This window comes from Macrobrachium nipponense, chromosome 8 (assembly GCF_015104395.2).
Source record: "Macrobrachium nipponense isolate FS-2020 chromosome 8, ASM1510439v2, whole genome shotgun sequence".
NCBI lineage: Eukaryota > Metazoa > Arthropoda > Malacostraca > Decapoda > Palaemonidae > Macrobrachium > Macrobrachium nipponense.
The window spans coordinates 51,768,635-51,781,970 of NC_087203.1; the positions used below are offsets into that span (position 1 = coordinate 51,768,635).

The 13,336-nt window shown below is 37.7% G+C and overlaps 1 protein-coding gene across 3 annotated transcripts in view; it reads right to left on the reverse strand.

Moving 5' to 3' along the window:
* Positions 1-5,775: 5,775 nt before the first annotated feature.
* LOC135222773 (uncharacterized) overlaps positions 5,776-13,336 on the reverse strand; it is a 241,158-nt gene continuing 233,597 nt past the window's right edge. For all 3 annotated transcript variants that reach the window (XM_064261030.1, XM_064261028.1, XM_064261029.1), the window contains exon 8: positions 5,776-7,039. In XM_064261030.1, coding sequence (XP_064117100.1) covers positions 6,799-7,039 — 241 coding nt within the window. In that variant the 3' untranslated portion in view covers positions 5,776-6,798. The remainder of the gene's footprint in view (positions 7,040-13,336) is intronic.

Here is a 13,336-nt window from a genome sequence, read left to right on the forward strand (position 1 = left end):
ATTTTGTGATCCCCTGATGTGTCGTATCTTGAGATTATAATCCTAAAGCTGGAGAGACCAGCGAAGAAGTCTCCTAAAAGTAAGAGGGTTGTGGTCTGTATAAATAACGAGGTGTTGATGAGTGTATAAGTATACCTCAAAGTGTTTAAGGGCCAAGATAAGAACCAGTAGCTCTTTATCAACGGTGGAGTATGACCTCAGGTGTCGCTTGAGTTTGTAACTGTAATAAAAGAGATTGGGTGGAGAATTTTCGTCTGGGGATTCTCCAGTAAGAGAACAGCACCTATACCATGGTCACATGCATCGGTCTGCAAACAGAAAGATAATGTGCAAAAGTTGATTTAGCAAGATTAATGGTGAAATTATATTCCTTCTAATGTTTAAATAGTCCCTCAAGTCTTTTCAGGTGTTCTTGCAAAGTGTCTATTATGACAACTATATCGTCTAGATATGCATAAACTCCATCAAGATCTTCAATAAAGTTGTCAATGATTCTCTGGAAGGTAGAACGAGCGTTGTTCATGCCAATGGAAGACGTTCATAATTTCCATCAGGTTTTCTTTTTCCTCACTTACTCTGTAGAAGTATTGTCGTATAGGACTGGTTCCAGGTATTATTTCTACATCATGAGGTTTTGAAATACTTTGTAGAGGGACGTCACGACATATTTCCGTATACTCTATCATAAGGTTGGTTATGTCGTTTCTTTGCTCCGGTTTCAGATGTTGCAGATACTGTGGAAGAGATCTTAGGATTTGTGCATTAGACTCACGAGACCGTGATATATCCTTTTTATTTTGAGTTTCAGCAAAGTCAGATTCTGTTCCGTCTTTAGGAATTTTTACACTAAAGGTGTTTTGTGAACAACCCAAAACAGCCACGGGATATTGAAAATAAGGTTTAAGCATATTGATATGAACTAGTTGTGTATCCTTACGTCTATCTGGCGTACATATTATATAGTTGTGATTATTAACACATTTATCTATAATATATGGACCAAAATATTTACTTTTCAAAGGTGATCCCTGAATTGGGAAGAAGGCCAGGACAGAAGCACCAGTTTTAAACTTTCGAAATTTTGCAGTGTTATCATATCTTTCATTTGTTCTTGACTGTTAATTGTCAAACTTGTCTTTCATTTTCTTCCAGTACCGACCAATAGTTACTTCTTCTACCGCTTCATGGTTTATTAACTTATCTTTAATAATTTGTAAAGGACCTCGTACTTTATAACCATACAACATTTCGAAAGGAGATGTACCAAGTGATTCTGAAGGAATTTCTCTGATCACGAATAACATTTTAAAAAGTCAAGGCCTTCATCGCATTCAGATCCTGTCTCTACACAAAACTTCCTTAACAAAGACTTTAAAGTCTGATGGTGTCTTTCTAAGGTACCTTGTGACTGGGGATGGGAAGCAGAAGACAGAGACTGGTTTATATTAAAACTTTTTAGGGCGTCCTGAAAAAGGGTACTAGTAAAATTAGTGTCACGATCGCATTGCAGTTCTTTAGGAAATCCATAAAGAGTAAATATCTTAATCAAATGTTGAATAATTGTCTTAGCTGAAATATTCTTACTGGGTACAACAATAGGAAACTTTGTAGTAGGACACATAATGGTCAAAAGATATTAATTCGTTTATTTTGTTTTTGGTAACGGTTCCACACAATCTATGATTTCTCTTTGAAAAGGTTCAGTAGGTACAATGATGGGAGACAAAGGAGCTTTAGGAATAACCTTATTGGGTTTTCCGACAATTTCACGTGTATGACAATTATTCATAAAACTTTTCACATCCTCTTTCATATTAGGCCAATAATAATCATATAAAAGTCTCTTTATAAGTTTTAGAAATTTAGAGATTCCGAAATGAGAATCAGAGCCATGTGTAAGTTCTAAGAGGTCTCTATGTAAAGCCAAAGGAATAACCACTTGCTCATGCTCACTCCAAGTGTCTAAAAGTGTCAGCAAGGGGCTTTGTCCACCTCATTACAAAGAGCTTGCCTATATACGCTTGCTAAAGTCAAGTCACTTTTCTGCAAACTAACTAAATTATCCTTAGTCATGTTAAATTTATCTGAAAGCTTCAAAGCTATTACTTATTTACTCTCTACTTCAGGTGAACTAAGGGTGACCACATTAACAACATTACTACCATCACTTTCAGTTACAATATTAGGTACTTCTAAACATTTGTCATGGATTACTTTTAAGTTTTCGTCTACTGACATTGGAGTTTTACACATTATAAGATTAGGGAGTATTAACTCATCAGTTAGATCATTACCAAGCAACAATTGTACTCCTGACACAGGAAACACTTCATCTCTTACTGCAATTTTTACTTTACCTTTAACGTAAGGACAATTTAATTATACTTCAGCTAAAGGCAACAGACCAGAGGTGCTTAAATCCTTAGGAATGACATTCTCAATAAGTATTTTAACATTAGGATTTACACTTCGTAGAATTATGCTCTGACTGGATCCAGTATCTCTTAAAATTTTAACATTCACAGGGACACTATATCAGAATATGAAACTGTACCATCAGAGATAAACTGTTCAAATAATTTCCCCTCACGAGAACAATGCATTACAGCAGGTATGTCAACTGAACCCGGAGAAGGTTTGTTATTTGTACCTCTAGACCGTTTACACCCAGGGTGTCCACAAGCTGAAATATCATGACCTACTTTTTACAGTAACTACAATAAGAACTAACAGTCTCTGAGTTCCTATTACCAGTTACTGCCTTTTTGTTTTGTTTTACAAAACCTGGACTGCCTTTAGGATGAAACTTATGAATTAACGAATAGTTGTCAGCTATTATTGCAGCCTTTTTAAGATTTTTCTCTTCCCTATCAGTTACATGTCATGATATTCTGAGAAACCGTCTTTTGAATTCATCCAAAACCACAAGATTAACAAGGTCACTGAGATTTGTTACCTTTTCGACTTCTAGCCACTTTTTAAAAAACCTTAACTTAGCATTAGTAAATTCAGTCCTCGTTTCATTGGATGGCTTCAGGTAGTTACGGAATTGCTGACGGTAACCCTCAGCGGTTATTGTTTTTGTTTGTTTGTATGGTGTTTTTATGTTGCAAGGAACCAGTGGTTATTCAGCAACGGGACCAGCGGCTTTACGGGACTTCTGAATCACGTAGAGAGTCAACTTCTATCACCAGTAATACACATCTCAAACCCCTCTGTGGAATGCCCGAGAATCGAACTCACGGCTACTGAGGTGGCAGGTCAAGACCATACCGATCACGCCACTGAGGCGCCCCTCTGCTGTTATTGAATATGCATCAAGAACAGCTTGCTTAATTACCTTATAATCCAGTTCCCCTGACAAACTACTACTAACAGTAGCTGCTTTACCAATGAATTTTGACTTAATCAACCACAACCACTGATCCGCAGGCCATTCCATATGCGAAGCCATATTCTCAAAATTCTTTAAAAATCCATCCACATCTTGTTCATCAAATTCAAGTAACAATTTGATACTCTGACAGCTCGTATCACCCTATCTGTTCTGATACCATAGTTCCAGAGGACCTTTGCCTGATCGTGTTCTATCACTCCTTCAGTTGGTGCTCATACCACTTATTACTGTGAGGTAGCTAGTGTTTCTTGCACAGGCTCCAGTGGAGGGCTTTTGCCACTGAATCATGCCTTTTTGTACTGGTTCTGTGCAAATGCCGGACATTCGCTTGCTATGTGGTTTATGGTCTCGTTTTTCATATTGCACTTCCTGCATATGAGTGAGATTTATTTCAATCTATCGTTCTTTGAACATATCTGGTTCTTAGGGTCTGATCTTCTGCCGCTGTTATCATTCTTTCTGTTTCTTTCTTGAGCTTCTTCTGTAGCCATTGCCATGTTTCATCGCTGGCCAGTTCTTTAGTCTGTTTCATGCACTGTCCGTGCATTGGTTTGTGGTGCCATTCCTCTGTTCTGTTTGTCATTCTCCTGTGTCTGTATAATTCTGGGTCTTAGTCTACTTTTTCCAGTCGTTCTTCCCATGCACTCTTGAGCCACTCGTCTACACTGGTTTTCAGATATTGGCCCAGTGCTCTGCTATCTATGCTTAATAGCCCTCTCCCTCCTTCCTTTCATGTTATGTATAGTCTGTTCGTATTTGCTCTTTGGCGTAGTGTTTTGTGTATTGTCATTGGCGTAGTGCTTTGTGTATTGTCATATGTTTCCTAGTTTTCTGGTCTATGATGCAGAGTTCTGCCCTCGTCCATTCCACTACTCTTGTGCTGTATCTGATTACTGGTACTGCCCTTGCATTAAATCTCTGCATATATTCTTTCCTGATCGTGTCCTTCATCTCTTGGTGTTTTATATCCTCTCCTTACATTATTCCTGGGTATTTGTATCCTGTCTCATCTATGTATTTGATGTTGTTCCCATCTGGTAGCTCTATCCTTTCAGTCCTTGTTACTTTGCCCTTTTGGATGTTGACCAATACACATTTTTCTATTCCAAACTCCATCCTGATGTCCCCGGATACAATCCTTACAGTCTGGATTAGGGTATCTATTTCCTTGATGTTCTTACCATACAGCTTGATGTCGTCCATGAACATCAGATTCTTAATTCTGTTGCCTCTTTTCTTGAGTTGGTACCCAGCATTATTATTATTATTATTATTATTATTATTATTATTATTATTATTATTATTATTATTATTATTAATGTTGAAGTTTTATACATCAAGTAGTTTGGCTGTTTTTTTTTTTCATACGAAGATAAGTCGAGTTTACTATATCAACTGTAAGAAATAAATCAATTTCCTTTCTTTTATATAAAAAATGTGATTCACAAATTGATAGGCTTAAATATTTTAAAACAACCTTAATATCTTTCCATATGACTTGAAAAAAAAGAATGAGTATTATAATTTGTGCATGCCCAGTGGCCCCCCATATACAGCTGTGGCCCACAGGTGCCCGACCCCCCATTAATAGACACCTAGTTATGCCTATGTACAGGGGTAACTTGATTGGTTGTCAAACATTCTGCAAGACAGATTTATTTAATTTGTATTAAACATTTTATAGATATTTTGCTGTTTACACTAATATTAATAATTTGAAAGGAGTAAACCACTGTTATAAGCATTTTTGGGAGGCATGTATACTCAAGTGTATCAGTTGTAAAAGGGTACTAATCTAAGATGTCTTTGGATTTTGGGATCATAGTTTGGGGTCTATTTTTGTTTCAAATTATATTAATTTGTTTTAGTATGATAATTTAAGGTCTACGTATTTTTGTTAGAACCATCAAATTAAGCAGTGAAATGTTAAAATAGACAGTTATAAACATTTTAGTTTACGGGGTACTGGATATTTGGCAGTTATAAGCCAGTTATAAGCATTTTTATAAGGATTTTTAGAGGGGATTTTTGCATTTCCGCAGCAGGTTCTGGAACCTAATACCGCATAAAAATGTGGGAGCACTGTGTAGTACTTGTAAGAAATGCTTTTGCAAGGTGTTTGGAGTTCATTTATGGTACCGGTAAGCATACTATAAGCATGGAAACTACCACTTTGCAGCAGCCCAAGCCTACCATAGCCTGATCCTGAGCATGATAGGCACACAGCAATTTTCTGGGATGGTGTTTTGGAGAGAGAGAGAGAAATAAAGTGCTCTTTATATGCCTACAATATGGTGCATTTTTTAGATATTGTTTGTACATAGGGTTTTAGCTTGATCATTAAACCCTCTTGATTTCAGCTACAGTTTGGTTTATCTTGTGTGTGTGTGTGTGTGTGTGTGTGTGTGTGTGTGTGTGTGTGTGTGTGTGTGTGTGTGTGTGTGTGAAAGAGAGAGAGATAGTTGGAGGTCACAAGACAAGAACTCTCTGTGTAACATGGTGTCTGAAGTGTCACAACACATTACTACTAAGATCTGTAGAGTGTTTTATATCTGGGGTATTTTCCACTCAGAAAATTAGCTTCCTGATACCAGACCTTAATTGTAATGTTTTTTCCTCTTCATAAGATGCACAACTACATAGAGATTTTTAAAGTTAAAATTCTACACAAATGCCTTCAAGATAACTTACATTTCAAAAGTGGGCTTAAATTATTCCATGAGTTATAGACCAATTTAGGATTGTCACTGAGATTGGAAAAAAAGCAGAAAAACTTACAATAAATTTAGTATCACATGATTAATATGACACACCAACAACTCATGAAAAATATAACTTGGAAATTCTTTAACTTTTTTCTTATAAATAAAAAAAATAACATTTGACAAAAAATTGCTAATCACAATGGAAAAAGAATTATATCAAAGTATGAGTGAATTACAGGCAATCCAGCTAGTTCGCATCCTTTGTAAAAATGAAAAGTAGAATGCAGTATTCAAGACTTTCCACTATATGGCACAAGTCAAATTTTAAAAACCACTCATGTGCTCACCTGCACATATAAACTTCCCAAGAACTTGTCTTTTAGTAAAAAGATTCAGTTCACAAAGACATTGGCACAAAAGACAAAACACACAAGAAGTATTATAAGCCAATGGGATGCAACATCAAGGTTCCTAAGCTCAAAATAACTTCAAAATAGGTAAAACAACACAAAAACTTTTATAAAGATAAGAGCTGGCTTTATCCTTAACTGAAATATTTTTGCTTTGGCATAGCTTGCTTATATGGAACATACATAAAACCTACTAAATGATACTTCTCTTATGGAGTATGAAGCAAAAGATCACTTACCTATCAAATACATAAGTAAAGCATGTTTGCTAACGAAGTTCAATCACTCATACATCTTCAACTGAATACCTTCTTGTGTAGTGGATCTCAATGAGTCTTACAGACTGTAATATCACTGTGACAGGTCTTAGACAAACTAATACGATATCACTAAAAGCAGACGATGCTCCATGTAAACTGAATAACACTGGTTTTACTACCAAACCCAAGCAAGGTCTAACAAGGTACTCCACCACTAACACAAGTGAATCGACTACCAGAGGCTTGATCAATCCCTGGAGAAAAAACCTGGAAGTGTAGAACGATTTCCATGATTTATTCTTGCAGTATCTTCATAAAAGCGTAATTTTAAATTCTTTACATAACAGCAGAATATATAAATAATTTCTCTAGGACTGGCATATTAAATATGTTCCAATTCCAACGCACTTACACTTAAGTTATATCTGTATTTATCAAATCCTTCGTTACTCTCAACTTTAAACTTTTTAAACTTAGAAATGAAGTGTCAGTGATCTTCCTAACTTATCTGACAGGTGATCCGTTCCTTCACAAGTGTTTAAAACATCAATCCAGGACAGAGGAATTTCTTTTATCTTATTTTAGTGAATAATTACTTATTGGAGACAAAATTTATAACGACTAATATGCAAAGTTGTTAAGTGATTTCTTATAAATACGCAATATACAAAATTTTACTTAATTCTACTTAGAAAATTTTCATGATAAAGTTATTTATTTTGACACTTACCTACTGTTAAAGTTAACTTACACCTTTGTGCTGTAAGGTTCAATCAGCATTAAAAATAAACAAAGGGATAATGCTTGACTGACCTGAACGGACTGTTCCCCACCTGATGACTTTGGAATGTTTATATTTTTGTCAGAATTCTTCATGACCACCCACTAAGATGTGGAAAAGCTTTACACTTTAACAGTACATGAGCATCCCAATACTTTTATCAAAAACTTTCATTATTTGGGATGAACTCACTTATTGTTAAAGTTAGCTGATCCACAGACTGGATATCCAGAAGATAGTGGCTTAGTGCAGCCAGGGAAACATCCGCTTAGCCACGCAATTAACTAAAAGATTTTTAAAGTGGGAAAAGTTTTAAACATTCTTACCTGTTGTGCAATCCTTCCCAGTACATACTGCTGCCATATGTTGGATTTATGGCAGGTTGTAAGGTCCTTCTAGTGAGACTTGTTGGAGGATCCTTATAGGGAAAAAGGACTCTATCTGTGTGCCAGAGTCAAAGCCCCACTCCTCTCTTAAAGGTTTAAGTCTATCCCGGTAAAGCCTAACAGCTGGATATAATAAAAGCTTCTTCAATGGCCATTAAATCAGTTTAATTAGGCACTGTCACAAATCTGGGAAGGGCTTATACTTTGATGTTATTTGGTTTACAAAATGAAAGAAATGAGGGACAGAGGTCCCCTTGGACAAAGCCCACATTACAAGAGAGAGCTTGAAGCTCACTAAGGCACTTTGTCGTAGCAAGAGCTAAAAGAAAACGTGCCTTCAAAGTTAAGTTCATAAGCAAACACAAAGACTCAAAATGAGGAAACACTCAGTACTTAGGGACTACAGTATGTCTAAATTCCATCCTAAATCATGAGGAAAGAATTTTGGGTTTTCCAGCTTAAGAGATCAAAAAACCTCCTTCAAATTCATAGAGTGATGCAGAACTTTTGACCTTATTAATCCCACTGTATAGCAGGGTCGGACACTCGAGTCAACTTTTTCCATCTCTTTTGATTCCTTGCATCTTCTTCCCCAAGTCCCACCTCACCCTTATCCCTCCTCACCACATCCATCCATCTGATCTGCTGACAGCCCACACTCCTCCTCCCCATCACTGGAATGTTCTTAGCTCTCTTGATTGGTTCCACCTACTCTCTTCTTTACATTACATATATCACACATTCTTCTTATATCTTGACTCTACCTCCTTTCCAGTGGTGATATTCCAGCAATCCATCTCACATCCTCATCTTTTAAGAGCCCAAGCTTTTGCCCCATATAACAATACAGGCCTGATAACTGTCTTGTAAATCTTCATTTTGAGCTTTAATGCCATTTTGTTGTCTAAAACAACCCCAGTTTGACAAGTTCTTTCAACTCTCTGTCTCACTGCTTTCTCAGTACCACCCTCCTCTGTTATTATTGATCCCAATTAGTTAAAACTCACTGTTCTGCTTTAACACTGTACCAACTTCCACTTGAATGTTTACTTCTTCATGTCCTTCTCTACTACTAATCATTAGTTCTGTCTTTCCAATGTTCACTTTCAATCCTTTCCTTTCTAGGGCTCCTTTCCACACTAAAAACCTTTCTTGCAGTTCTTCTTTTGTGTCTCCTGTAATAACTATCATCAGCAAACATCAGTTCCCACAGTTCTTTGTTTTTCTTTAACCTTGATGTCAGTGTGTCTATAACGATGAGGATCAAGAATTGACTCAGAGCTGATCCCTGATGGAGGTCAACCTCCACAGAGAATGCCTCAGCCTCCCCATATTTTCTCTGTACAGTGGTTCTTGCCCCTTCATACATCATTTTCACTAACCTTATCAACTTCTCTGGTACTCCTCTCTTTCTCAAACACCAAGAGACTACTCTTTTTGGTACCCTGACATATGCCTTTTCAAGATCCACAAAACACATGTAAACTTTCCTGTTTCCTTGGACTTGTCGTACTACAAAAATAGCATCCACTGGACTCTTTCCTTTCATAAACCCAAACAGCTGCTCATGCATATCTATCAACTCTCTCCACCTTCCTTCTACTATTCTTTCTAGTATCTTGAATAAATGTTCTAAAATCTTTATTCCTCTGTAGTTCCCACAATTTAACGTCTCCTTTTTGTTGATACATTTTAATCATCTAACGAACGTTCCGGTCCCTTGGCATTTTCTCACTATCCCAGATCTTTTTAAATAGTGTGTGCAACCACTCTTTGCCTAGATTTATCAAAGCTTTAATCATTTTTATTGTTACCTCTGACTTCCCTGCAGCTTTATTTACTTTTCCTGTCTTTATAGCATTCTCAACTTCACTCTTTGATGTTTGCTATTGGTCCCTCTACTGGAGGAACATTTTCCAGTTCTTCACACTCATTTTCATTGTTTAATAGTTGTGAAAAACAGTCTCTCAATCTTCTTTTGACTTCCTCTTCCTCATTAAGATATTTCCATTTTCATCTTTAATAATTCCTACCTCTCCTAAAACGTGCCTGTCTTTTCTTCTTACTTCTGCAATTCTGTATATTATCTTTTCTCCCTCAGATGTTCCCATTATCTCATACCATTCTCCCCTGGCTTCTCCCTTTGCAATCACTACCACTCTCTTGTTTTCCCTCTATGTCTGTAAATAGTCTTCTCTTGTTTGGTAGTTGTTATCTTCTTCCCACCCTCTTCTGGTTATACTCTTTCCTTCACAGCTGTTTGAACCTCTTGATTCCAACACCATGTTTCTTTTTCCTGTTGCTGCTTACCATTTGTCTTCCCACACACCTCTTCTGCTGCTGGTACCACAATCTCTTTCATATAATCCCATGGCTCCTCCTGTGATTCTTACATTCCACTTACTACATATCTCTCTCCTCTGGCTCTTTCCACCTTTATTTCTGAACTCTCTTGCCTTCTCCTCCTTCAGCTTCCTAGTTTTAATCCTCCTATTCTGGGTTGGTCTTTTCTTTTCATTATTTCTTTTAACCTAAAATCTGCCACTACCAGTTTATGCTGAGCTACAACACATTTATTTAGAATAACCCAATCCATAATGATTTTCTTGTCTTCCTTCCTAACCATAACATAATCAATTTGTGTCACATTTTGTTCACTTTTGTATGTTACCAGATGACTTCTCCTTTTCTCAAACTGTGTAATCAAGACTACCAAACTCATAGCTTCTGCTAATTCCAATAATCTTTCACCTTCTTGGTTTCTTCTTCCAAAACCTCTTCTTACCTGTATTCCATCAGAACTCTAACCTACATGGGCATTTATGTCCCCAGATAACTAGTGGTTCACTTCATGGAACTCTATCGATATTGTAACAGACGTAAATTCTATGTCTGTCTTAAGCCCTCAGTCTTAAGAAATCTAAATAGAAATGTACTAGATTTTAACAAAGGAAAATCAGAGACCACCCATGTCAGCATGCAGAAGCCGCATTTCCCCACTCCATAGTCATTAAAGATTGTGCCTAAATGTGACAAAGGACAAAGATGAGGAAAGTCCAATAAAACGTGGTGACAGGCGCTGCTGTGAGAACATTCTAACTGAAGTCAGGCCACTGTCAAGACCAGGGTCTCTGCCCAGGGACTTCCTGCCACAGTCTATTCTTGTGTGGGTTCGAAGCATCTTTCTCCACAGTCCATAACCTCAGTTTGGTGCTACTTCAAATCTCCGATCGTCCAAGGACGAGGTACAGCGGATTTGGAATTTGTTTCGATGCACAATTCTCTTACTTTATTTCCACCTGCTCTCATATATAAACTAAACCTCTATTGCACCTCCTTCAGAGACTAAGAAGTGGAACATATTTGTGACTCGCAACCATGTGTTCATTCATTTTGCTATCTCGTAACAGTGTCAGCTTCCTTACACTCTCTGCCTTTAGCTAGTCCCAGTCACATTAATCGCATTTTAAAATGAGCATTACAGTGCATCCTTAATTTGCATAATAGGAGACATTGGACGTTGTGTACATCGCCTGTGTTCCCATGGTGCCAAGGTGTTCATACTGTCCTCAGTTTCAAGTCCCAGGGTGGAAGATTGAAGCGCTGCTGTTATCTATTATTTTATGATATATGATAGTTGCAATAATCATTTCATGCAATCAATTCTGTTCCCCCAGAGGGCTTAACATTCTCTGGTTTTGCAAAGTGGTACTACTTGATTTGTGAGCTAACATAACCTTAGTGCCATGGAGCTAGTCATTTCAGCTCCTGTGTATTTATCTTCTGATTTATGTAATGATAACTTAATCAAGTGTAACATGACATTTCCCTTCAATCAATCAATTTGGATACATTTCCCCTGTTTCTGTTGTTCACTGTGCCGCACCCAATCTTGTCAGATGTCAGTTAATGTCTAAAGTAAATTGTAGGCCTTGCATGGCCATGCATGTAGCAATATATTCTTCTAATTTCCCTCTGAATTCCTCCTTCTCTTCTTCACTACACCCTTGTTGAGGGGCGTATGCCGAGATGATATGTCATACTCTCTTATCTTTCACAAACTTTAAGCCATTGAGTCTGTCACTGATATGCTGGACCTCTGTAACATTTTCCTGCAAATCTGGATGGAGAATAATTCCTACCCCATTTCTCCTTGTATCTTCCCCTGTGTAATAAACTTTATATCCTTTTGCCAGCTTTCTTGCACATTTTCCTTCCATTTAGTCTCTTGTTTACAGAGAATAATAATTTTCCTTCTCTACATGACATCAACCAGCTTGCTTCCCTTTCCTGTGAGGCTACCAACATTCCAGTTTCCAACTCTCATTTTTCTTTTCTTTTTCCAATCCTCTCTCCTCACTAACTTCTCCTTCGGTACCCTTTGCATATTTCTCAATGCTGTCGGGGATACTGCAGCACGTCACCCTAGCCCTGTTGCATTCCATCATCGACTCGAGATTCATTATTCAAGTTTTGTCATTGTTTTCATACTCGGTTGGCTAGACCAGGCAGCAACTCTCCCCATTTAACCAATCTTGAGACTGGCAGCAAGGTGGACTAGCTTGTCTGCCCACTGGCAGTCCTTTGACTGCTGGGAAATAAAGATGCTTTTCATAACTGAGATACCGGAAGAAGTTAATTAGGTTATCTACAGAGGTATATGGGTACTGGATAACCTTCAGGATAAGCACCAAGATCTATGAATTGAACACTGTTGTTGATACAGTGTCTTAACAGTGGAGGGCCTTCTAGGCTTAAGAAATGACTCCCTAAATGCTCTCAAAAAGCCCCTAGCTTGTAAAATATGGATGACTGTTTCTATGAGGTCAGATGAAGCATATGGAAGTTTACATGGAGCATTCCCAAATGAGAATGTCTGAGATCTTTCTTGAACAGTAGAAGGCAAGTTACATCTACCACAAGGAGAGGTAGCTCAAGAAACCATCCCCTTTGGGACCACCAAGGAGCTGCCAAAAACACACTTGTATTCTGCGAAGCCTGCAAAGCTCAACACGGCAGAGGAAAAGTGTACAGGTCAAGTTTTGACCAATCTTGAAGAAAAGCATTGTCTCCCCATCCTTGAGGGATTTGGTGTGGATGACAGTAAACTGCTTTGGGCAGTTACTATCAGAGCAATGTTTGGGGCAACCAAAACGTCCCAAAACTTATGGCAGATCTGTGGACAAAGAGACCATTCTGATGGAAGAACTTTCCCCTTACCTACTGAGTTGGTCAGCGATAGTACTGTTTCTCCCTGGGACAAACTGAGGTAAAATACTGATATCTTTGAACTCTGTCTGAAGGAAAAATTTCTCTGCTAGCCTGAACAGAACTCATGGATTTTTGCCTTCTTGCCTGCTTATGTAAGAGAGACCAAATTGTTGGAGTAGACTGAGA